This window comes from Stenella coeruleoalba (assembly GCF_951394435.1).
Source record: "Stenella coeruleoalba genome assembly, chromosome: 12".
Lineage (NCBI taxonomy): Eukaryota > Metazoa > Chordata > Mammalia > Artiodactyla > Delphinidae > Stenella > Stenella coeruleoalba.
In genome coordinates, this window is record NC_137158.1 from 77189856 (window position 1) to 77200755 (window position 10900).

Here is a 10900-nt window from a genome sequence, read left to right on the forward strand (position 1 = left end):
TACAGAAATATTTACATATGTACAAAATATTAAAACATACAAACATTACGAAAAACGAAAAGCAAGATTTCACAAAAGATACTTTTTTGGGAAATACACACACTGAAAAACAGGTTCAAGAAAGGTGACAAAACATTTAAATTAACAGACACCAGAAGCTGATATTTCAATAGGTATTATTAATTTGGTAAAGCAAATAAAATGTCTCAAATGCTAATGGATGGTAAAGAAGATTTACATTTAAGATTGTCCAGGTAAAATTACATGGTCCTCCTTTACCATAAAATCGAGACAATTTTATTTTACCTCTGAATCACAATCATCAGAAAAAGTTTTTCTTAAAATATTTAAATTTTCTGATTTAGATTGAGAATTTTGAATTTTTTCACATTAAATTGTAAAATATTTTAAGAGTTTGTGTATCCTCTCTTCTCACCGAGGGAAAAAAAACCCATGTACTACACTGATTTCAACATAAAATTGAACATCATAGTACATTTATTTTTTTAAGTTAAAACCTAACATTTTCTAACTAACCTTCAAGATCACTTACAACTGATTTATTAAGAGATCACAGTCGTCGTAAATTCTTCTTGCTTTTCTTAGTACCAGGCAAAGGACCCATTTTATAACTGGCTTTTAGGGGCTTGCCATTTGAACAGTCTTCAGTGGTATGATAATTACACAGGCACCTTGTGCAATAATCAAATCCACAGCCTTCTCGTTTACAGGTTGCCCGTTGTAAATAACAATCGTATTTTGCAGGTGAATTACAGCGAATACAGGCTTTGAGGCTCTCATTCTTTTTCAAAGTTCTGGCAGCCTAGAAAGAAGAAAATCCATAAACAAATTTTAGTAAGGACTGAATGTAATTTAGTTACTCAAAACAAGTGCACCTCTGTGCCTTCCCCAATACATGTATAAAGCACCAATGTCACAACTCCCGCCTTTAAGGAGCTTTCTGTTCAACAGGTGAGAAACCACTGTCAACTGATTCAGTGGCTATTTCCTAATGCTACAAACATGCTCTTATTCATAAATGCTACTCACACATCAATGCAGAACTTAAACGTCACCTTTTCTGTGAAATCTTCCTGGAGTCACTCAGGAGTTGGTTGCTCCTTCACCTCTAGTTCTACTTTTTTAAAAACACCTATCACATTATATGGCATTTATCTTTATATTGCTATGAAGGTTACCATGTTTCCATATCTATGCAGTGCCTGATAAAATTGACTTGCTTAGCTCTCTCTTCATCAGTTATTAAAGGCAGTAATTGTGAAACGTAGTATTTAACAGTTTTATAAATAAAACTTCAAAATCAAGGTTTTTCCTTATTCTCTTTGTGTTTCCAAATTAGATCTCAACAACATTGAACTGTCATAAACAATGCCAAATGATATCTATTATTTTCGGCCGAGAAAGACATCTCTGTGTACTTCCCTAATTTGATTAGTTGAGTTATAAATGGTTTTCTTACTCTAAATCCTTTTAACAATAAATGTCCCATATGCTTCTAATTTATTAATAAACAAAAAATTACCTCAGAGAATTCACTGTGTCGACTGTAAGTAGAACCTTTCTGATCACCTGGATCAGGTAACTTGGTTCGAGCTTCTTTTTTGGGGAGAGTCTGGGTGGCTGACTTTTGCACAGATACTAATGGGGTTCTGAATAAAACATAGTCTCTGGTTGAAGCGTGTGGTGAAAACTTAATGTTCTTTTCCTAATTAAAAAAAAAAGTTTTAATAGGATTAAAAAATATTCTCCTATATTCTCAACAATCAGGAATTTTTATTATGTTTGTACATGTTGTACATGTAAAAGGGGCAAATGAGAATATAAAGGATGTATTCCTGCATCTAAATTACCTGCATGTGCTTAAACACAGCCACCCACAAATATTCACACATTTAAGGCCTAACAACTAAGCTGTTGAGTGAAACTGCAAATCAGAAATTGTGAGAAAGCGCTTTACACTCTTAGTATGTAGCATTTAATACATGATTTATAAAGCACTACCACTAGAACAAAAGGTCATTCTCCCCATCCACCAGTAGATGGCAACAGTCACTGTTTAAGTGTCCCCTCAGTGCTATGAATGGATCCAAAACAATCTTTTGGAATAGAAAAGTTTCCATTAACACCAGCTTATACATAAAGAAACTGAACTTGGAGAATTTAAGCAATGCTTGTCTAAAGCTATACAGCTAGTAAGCAGCAGCACCAAAATCTGGACCTAAGTCGGCCAACTCCTAGGCCTGAAATTTTAATCATGTGTTGATCTTTATTCTCAGAAACATCTCCGAAGTTACTAAGTATTTGGTAAAGTAAATGAATTCCTTTCCTGCATTAAGAATCTTCAATATGTAGATAATTACTGTTTATTTGTTAACAGCTAAACTACAAATGGCAACCAAGCTATATGGTCAACTCTCACTGAGATCTGAGTAGTTTTCCCTTTATCTTCAGACATTTCCTTTCATGGAGAACCCAAGAAATAAACGACTGGGTTGGGATCCCATCCCCTTTATCTTTGAATTATTTTAATGAGTTATGAATGTAAAGGATTTCCAGATCATCTGTTATCCTTGCTATTTACCCCTCCAATTTCAAAGGTAAAGAGCACTAGCTGTTATATTTTAAAATTAAAACAATTGCAAGACTTACGGTAATTCTTTGTATTGCATTATTGTACAACTGCAATGCCCCCTTATCATCTTCTAGAATCTTCTTCCAAGTTGTGCTCACTTTAGACACACTGGAAAAGTAAATGATTATAAAGGAAACAATTAAAGCACCACAGAGAGCTAAGATGACTATATTACAGAAACATTAACAGTGCAAAAAAGAAATTTCTATTAGCAGTGCTTCTCAAACCCGGCTATACATTAGAACTGCCTGAGGTACGCACTTAAGATTTAAGGATGGGGCTTCCCTGGTGGCGCAGTGGTTGAGATTCCGCCTGCTGACGCAGGGGACACGGGTTCGTGCCCCGGTCCAGGAAGATTCCACATGCCACGGAGCGGCTGGGCCCAGGAGCCATGGCCGCTGAGCCTGCGCCTCCGGAGCCTGTGCTCCGCAATGGGAGAGGCCACAACAGTGAGAAAGATTTAAGGATGGCCCATGCCTAGTTACTTGGGTTTAACTGATCTAAAATGGGGGCCAGGGCGCTGTATTTATTTAAAAGCTCACCATCAAGTAATCCTAAGTGGATCCAGGCTTAGAACCACTACACTTTGTACTTCATTTTCTCACAATATCCACAAATATCAAATAAGAAGCCCCACTGTATATATGGCACCATCTTGGTTATTTATTAACATTAGACAAATTTCAAAGAACTTGAGGACACACTGCTATTAGTAGAAATCAATTTAAAAACTCCATTTTGCTAACAAAAATGTTGTGAGGTTGATTATCCCTCAAGAAGCTAGCCAATAATAAAAATGAATCCTTACTTATGTCTGTTTTGCTTCACCTATATTTCATGGACCAGTGTAAAGTAACACAAAGAGTACCTCTAAAAAATTTTTTCAAAAAGCCAAAAATGAACCCAGTTGAGCTGGAAGCAATCTAATCCAATAGTCTGGATAATCATCTTAATTCTCAGTTACCTCATCCTAACAGGTTTTCTTTGGTGGAATGCAAAAGGGTGGTCAGTATAAGGTTTCTAAGAAATAGTAATAATCAGACCCATTTGTGGGTTTCTGTATTTTCATCACTCTCAAATTTGAAAATGGCCTAAAAAGAACAGAAATTATTTCATACTTTCAAGTGTGACAAAAATCATAATGCCTATTGGAACTGTACACCAGACCTAGGCTCTTGTTTTATAGTTAAGACTAAAAGATGGAGTTTACGTATGAACAATTTCAGAACCAAAAGGAACAAAGATCCCAATCTCACAGAAATAGTTTTCTAATAGCATAAATATGAAATTTGAAATAACTGGATTAAATGCATACTTTAAAAATTATCTTTCTTTCCTCCTAGTGACACATAAGTAGTAAAATACCAGCAACCAGACAAAAGTCATCACTTCAATTAAAAACAGTGCACGACTACCGTACTATGTCTTTGCATGAGTTGGTGGTACTGAGCCATCTAACAAAAATGTTCATGGATTATATTAATGACCACAAAGCAACAATACTTACTTGATTAAGTCCATATCACTGAGCTGTGTCAAAATATTTCCTAAGAGATGTTTGAGTCCCCTTCGAAAGAGTTCACTGAGAATATCTACACAGTCTAGGCCCATTTTCCTGCCAATTATATTCTGTAGTCTAAAATTTCCACTGGATATAAATTCCTTGAGCTTCTCCCAATCTATTCTAGGATTTCGTTTACAATTTTTTTTTAATGTTGAACAAACCACTTTTTCAAAATGAAGAGCCGGCAGCAAGTTTTTGTTGGGATATTGGTCTGAGCTTTGTGTCCGTAGCAGGCAAGATTGTGGACTGTCACTGAAATTTTCCACCAGGGGAAGGCTACTGTCTTCATGTTCATTGAGGCCACTTTGCTGGGAAAATGAAGAGTAGCCACTGTCTTCATAAGGTCCGCTGGTCTCTAGTTCTTCTATGTCATTTGAACTATTAAGTGTTTGCTGTACATGTAGATTTTCCTTATTATGCAAGGGCTTGCTCTCAGTTTCAAGTTCTACAATCCTGGGGCTCACAATCGGTGACCCAATATCTGATAACCTTTCATAGTCTTTAATGAAGTCTTTATAAGAACCTTCCAAATTCGCAGTAGTGTCGGAACCTTGTCTTCTACTGTCATCAGGCTTTACCGGTTTAATTCCAGAGTGAACATGGTTATAGTTAAAATCACACTTCATTTTGACAGAGACAGTGGAACTTTCTTCTTTACAACCTACAAAAAGAACATAACATATTTACTTCCTAATGGCAAAATTTCCACATATCCCTACTTCTAAATTTGGGATATAGAGACTTAATTACTTTGCATTCTCTCAGCACTGGGTACTGCCTATGTAGCTGTGAAATTGTCCAAGTTTAATATGAGAAAACATTACTAAAACCTTATAAAAGTATATACATCTTACTCTTGAGGGGGTACCTTCAGTACAGACTGTTTTTAAATCTGTATAACTCTACCATCTGACTTTTAGAGTCATATCTGAGTGGAAAGTAGTGACAAAAGGGACTATTTAATAAATATCTGTGCTTATGGAACAAATAAGGAAATGTGATGCACCATGAACGGGGTATGAGATAAGAAATATCCTTATAGAAATCAAATACTTCTAGAGAAATATGGTCAAGACAGTGGAGGAGGGGAATGCCAAAATAGTTTTGATAAAAGTAGCAAAAAAATTTGTATATTTAAATGTTAGTTTAGCTATTATTATAAGCCTTACAATAATGAATCAAGAAATCTATAGGTAGCTTGGAGAAAGGACTGAAAAGGCAATAAATTTAATCATTTGAATGTTAACCATACTACTGAGTTTTTGGGCCAGATAATTTTGCTGGGGGCTGTCCTGTGCACTGTAGTATGTTTAGCAACTTTTAGCCATTTGATGCCATTAGCAGCCACTATTCCCCAGTCAGGACAATAAAAAATGTCTCCCGTAACCACTTATTGGAGTGTGGAGAAGCCAGCAGAGGCCAAATTTCCCCCATTCCTTAGGTGAGAACCACTGCTTTAAAGGATGATTAGAATTTCTGTCAGGCAGTAGAGACTGGGAAGGAATGGGTTCAAGAAAATTGCTTAGCATTTCTGAAGGCAGAGTATATGGGTGGTATGCGCTTCTAATGTACTCCCCCATCTACTATACCCCCTGCAAACCAATCACAGGTAGGTAAAAATCTACCCTATAAGTAAACGTAGGTACGTAAGTACAGCATCCGTTCATATTAATTTTACTGTTTTTACTTAGAACCTCCAAGTACTAAAGGACACCTTGATAGCAAGTAACCTTGTAGGTAGAGATACTCTTTTAATTAGGTTTAAACTAAGAGTTCAGGGGCATAAAAGTAAATAAACCCCCAATTAACCCTAACTCTAGAACAAATTATACTGAGTGGTTCTCTTCTACTCAGAAGAGTAAAAAATTCCAAGAGATTTTTATTTTTGCCTCAAGTAAAGAATTAAGTATGATTTACACAAGAGTACATTTTATCTGAGAGGATAAAAAAGAAGCCACCAACAAAGACACACCTTTTACTTTGTTTAGTTGCCTAAAGGGAAGAGGCCTGAAACTGTACTTCAGAAACTCAAAATTCTTTTCAAAAGCATTCTTCCTCTGCTGTCTTTAGAACTTAGTTACTGGGAGACTATCCTATAGAACCCCTTTCATCCAACATTGTTCTTTGGATATGGACAGTTCTTTAAATTTAGAGCTAATAATGATTCAACTACCTTATTAAGTGTTTAGAAGTTAATTTCCAGTGTGTTTCCAAACACTGGTTCTCACAACCTTTTGAGGTAGAATGGAGAGGCATTGTTATTTACAGTTAAGAACACTGAAGCTGATCTAAGTAACTTGCCTAAGATTTGACAGGTAGTTAAGAGGGACAGATTATTCTTCACTGTAAATTCACTTTTCCATCCATTATCTCACCTGGGAAGTAAGATGAAGAGCATTAAAAAAAAAAGCATAAAAGTATAGACTTATGGACTTTGGGTTATAATTTAATACTACATTATTTACATTGTTGCTCAAATTGTTCCAGCTTTTGCCATTCTAAGTTCATGTTCATTTGACATTCCTTACTTTTTGGCACTAAACAAGATGCTCCACGATCATCTTGTATTTTTCCTGTTCCAGCCAGAAAATCTGTTATTTCTCCAAGGAACTTTGGTTCCTTTCATTGGTTCCAAAATCTGGATGCTGGTTGTAGATTTAGAGTGTGAAGTTTATACTGCAAAATAAACTGAATACCATCTTTTATTTAAAAAAGGAAGCTGAAAGACTGTAAAAAGCTAATTCCATGTTTTTTAACTAGTTCAGTGCTTCCCCATGACCAAGCCAAATGCCCCTGAACAATTTGGGAAATGTAATTGATCTGATATTACCCTGCAAGGAAAAAGAAGTATCACACGGTTCTGTGACCTCTTGACTCAGACAGATGAGGGTTAAGGGTCTAGTTCTGCCACTTCATTCATTTATCCAATGCCTCTTTAGTGACAGGGTGTGGAGTAGAAAAGAAACTAGTCATGCAAAATCTTTTGGAGGTGAAATCCTGACATCTGAAAGCCTTGTGAAAAACCAGACAGAGGTGGACACTGGAAGGACAAGTGTTGAGCTTTCAAGGAAGAGGAAGGCCTGCAGGGCTGTGACTTTGTGAGCTAGGGGAAGAATTGCTTGAAAATGAAAGTTGGAGAGGTACAGTATGCTCTATAGGATTTTTAGGGTATACTGGCTTTTATTTAGTGTGTAAAAAAGAGCCTTTGAGGGGTTCTAAGTAGAGACATTTGGTTTACGTCAAAAAAAAAAAAAAAGATGGGCAACTGTGGAAAATGGATAGTAGGAAGATTCAAGTGAAAGCAGGGAGGCTAGTTGGAGGTGCCTATCACAGGAGTTCAGAGAGTTGGGTACCTGAGACTCGGATGGCCGCAGCGGAAATAAAGATAACTGGATAGATCTGAGATCTTTTTAGAAGGATAAACTCAAGAGAGGTTGGGGATGTCCTGTATTAGATGTGGATGATGAAGGAAAGGGGAGTAAAGGATACCCTGGGGTTTAAATCTTGAGCATCTCAGGTACAAAAAACTAACAACAAACAAACAAAAAACTAAGCAAGCTTCCTCATTTATAAAATGCAGGTAAGAAAACCAACCAAACTGGATTAAATGTATGGAAGAGTCCCTGTCACTTATAGTTTAATAAATAAAACTTATTTTCACCATATTATTTTTGTAAGCCAAATCCCTTCATATTCTTTATACTGTAAATCACGAACATTTTAAAAGTAGCAAAATGCATTCTACACAGACCTATGCATTTCAGATTACTATATACTTTCCCTAGGAATCATATCCGACTTCAAATGAAAATCCTTGCTCAGCCTTTTGACTAGTTTTGTAACCTAGAACGCTGAATTAGTCTTTCAGTTTCTTTAAAATGGAAATACTAATGTCTACCTCAGAGTTGATAACATTCTTAAAACCTCTTAGTTACCCACTCAACAATCCAATCACGAGAAAGTGGTAAGATAGTTAACCATACAAAGTTTGACCTTCCATTTGACCTTCCAATGTAGATGTGACGTGTCATATTACAATAGTTAAAAAGATTACAGTGCTTGGAATTGAAAATCTTCCCCACTATCCCAATGCTAAATAATCAAGTTCTACAATCTCCAATACCTATAAGATAACCAGCACGTGCCCAACACTAATTAGGCATGGCAAGTCCTTAAAAATTTAAGAGAGCCCCAAGGCCTGCCGCCATCAACTGCAAATCAGCCATAATCCCTGAGAGAAAAGTTTACAAAAGCCTACTTTCAGAAGTAATGGAATGCAATAGATTTTTAATTTCATTTCCTCAAATTTGTAAATATGGAAAAAAAATCCAGGGACCAGCAAATATTCTCGTGAGGGGCAAGGTAATAAAGACAACTGGAATTAAGCAACCAAAAATATCCCTTCTTAGAGCCACCAAGCTTCAGAATTTCACAGAGGGGCTCAAGATTCAGGGTTTTCTAGAAACAGACTTAACCTGTTAAAATATTTTTTGAGTTTTCTACATTCGTTTTCTAAAGAAAGGGGCACTTTTCAGTGATGACCAAATATACAATATCAAGTTGCTAATTTCTAAAATTCTTGGTCATTTCTGAGGTAAAATGAATGCATCTGGATCTCTTTTGGGAGACAGCAACAAAGAGGATAAAAAAGTCAGCGTTTATCCGAGTGCCTTCCATTCCACCCAAGAGGTGGAATAAAAGACTGGTTCCTCAGGAGCGCGGGGAAAAAAGATAACTGATTCTTCACTTCTCAAATCTGCTTCCCAAATTCTTCAAGACCGTCTCAATTTGGACAAATTCAGGGGTTTGTATTTAAAAGTGCCTTTCTTCCTCCCTCCTTCTGACTCCAGGCCTTGAGACTGAGTCACTGGGTAAAGGGAAAAAAGGAGAAACTGAACATTTTTGGTTGGACGACCCAGCAGAGCCTGGCCCGATGAGGGGGCCCTGCATTTGGCGGGATTGGGTTGGGGGGAACCCTGGAAATCCCGAGGGGTCGGAGGGGTGGCCCTCAGGGCGCGGGCCGGCGGAGGAGGCGGGAGATAACAGCAAGCACGATCTCCCGCGCCCGCCAGGAAGACTGAGGTGACGAAAACCGGGGGGAACTGACTTCCGACCCGGGGGTGCGGGGCACACGGGGAAACGGGGCACAGAAGCGGGGGTCGGGCCACTGGTCGGAGGCTACGGGCCACCGGCTCGCGGGCCCTGTCAGAGCCGCAGCCCCGGGGTGGGGGAGGGGAAGGAGGGGCGTCTGGCGCCCGGGCCGGGGGGGTGGAGGTCGGTGGCCCTGCGCGAGGAGAGAGGGCCATCGGGGAGGCCGCGACCCGCACCTCCTCGGGAGCAGGCGCCCAGCTACGCGTGCACGGCGGGACCCGGGCCCGCCGTCCCGCCTCGGCACCTCATCCCCTCCCCGGACCCCTGCCTTCTCCCTCCCGGTCCCGGGACCCCCCGCCGCCGCTGCCGCCGCCGGCCGCCCGAGGCCCAGCGACGGGCCCCACGGCCGGATTCGGGAGCGCGTCGGGCCCGGGGCGCTGTCCCCCGTCTTCCCCCCTCACTGGGCACCCCTCCTGGAAGGCGCACCCCGCTCGCACTCTCTCCTCTCACCCACCGTCCAAGGAGCGAGGGCGCCCGGCGGCTGTCAGGACGCCGTAGCTGCAGCGGCAGGAACCGGAGGGCGGCCGTGGGGAACAGCTGCAGGGGCACCGGCTCATGCCAGGGCAAGTGGGTTCCGCCTCAGGTGAGGGAGCTGCGCCCGCGGCAGGGAAACGGGCCACCCGCTTCTCAGCTCTAGCTTCTAAAAGGCGCCAGCTGGTACTTTTAAAATCTTTGAATTTGGTGCCCAAATCCGCACGGCCCAATGGGGCGCGCCGCTCGCACGCGCGCTCCAATGGGAAGGCGGCGGGAGGAGGTGCCCTCACCCACGCCCAATTGGAGGCTGCCGAGGCGGGGCCGGGCCGCCAGGCCCAACCTCCTTCTTCCCCGGCGGCTCCGCGCGTCCGGAAAGATGCTGAGGCAGGGGGCGGGACCTCGGAGCGCAGGGAGACCACTGCCGGGCCGCACGTGGAGGGAGCCTACCACGCATGCGCGCTCCCGCCACGCTTCCCTTCGGCGTCTGGAGAACGGGCCTCCTGCGGGTCCTAATTTCATCCTGAAGGCAGCTTCGGCTTCTGTCTGAAGATCTCCGCTGGGTAGAAAGGGTAGCCGACTTTCTCCGGTCATCTCACAAGCGGGAGTTTGGTGAGTAGCCACTGTGGTCGTTCGGGAATGCAGACTTTCCGGAAGAGGAGCCCTCCCCCAGCCCTACTTAGCCCGCCTCTCTAGGATTTAGGCGCGCTCCTCTCTCCTCCTAGTTTCGCCCCACCCCCGGCTCAGCGCTTTCGCGCAGGCGCTTGTGGCGGGCGGTAGCTGTGCTGTTGGCGGGTTGGCGCTTGCGCGCTGGGGTCCCCCGCGTTTCTGTTTGGGGGGCGGAGAGCTTGGGGCCGCGGTGGGTGGGGCCGCGTCCCTCCAGGCACATGGAGCTGGTCCCGCTGACGTGGTGCGGGGAGACCTGGGCCCGCATCTCCCAGGAGCCTTCTGGAGGGGCTGAGGCTGGGACAGTCACTTCTTCTTGTAAGCGTGTTTTTATTTTCAACCACTGTTCCCCAGCCACCACTGCTTTGTTACGGACGTTTAGTTTATTAAATCTA

The 10900-nt window shown here is 41.7% G+C and overlaps 1 protein-coding gene across 3 annotated transcripts; it reads right to left on the reverse strand.

The window, feature by feature from the left end:
• Positions 1–233: 233 nt before the first annotated feature.
• Positions 234–10349, reverse strand: FBXO5 (F-box protein 5). 3 transcript variants are annotated; one of them, XM_079939131.1, is made up of 5 exons: positions 10290–10349; positions 4161–4878; positions 2671–2761; positions 1544–1726; positions 234–823 (listed from the first exon to the last, which is right to left on the reverse strand). In XM_079939131.1, exons 1-5 carry the CDS (start codon positions 10294–10296, stop codon positions 572–574), a joined length of 1251 nt encoding a protein of 416 aa, XP_079795257.1. In that variant the 5' UTR covers positions 10297–10349; the 3' UTR covers positions 234–571. The 3 variants fall into 3 exon arrangements, with proteins under 3 accessions (XP_079795257.1, XP_079795259.1, XP_079795258.1); XM_079939133.1 differs by lacking the exon at positions 10290–10349 and adding an exon at positions 9823–10269; XM_079939132.1 differs by lacking the exon at positions 10290–10349 and adding an exon at positions 6746–7312.
• Between the last annotated feature and the right edge of the window lie 551 nt (positions 10350–10900).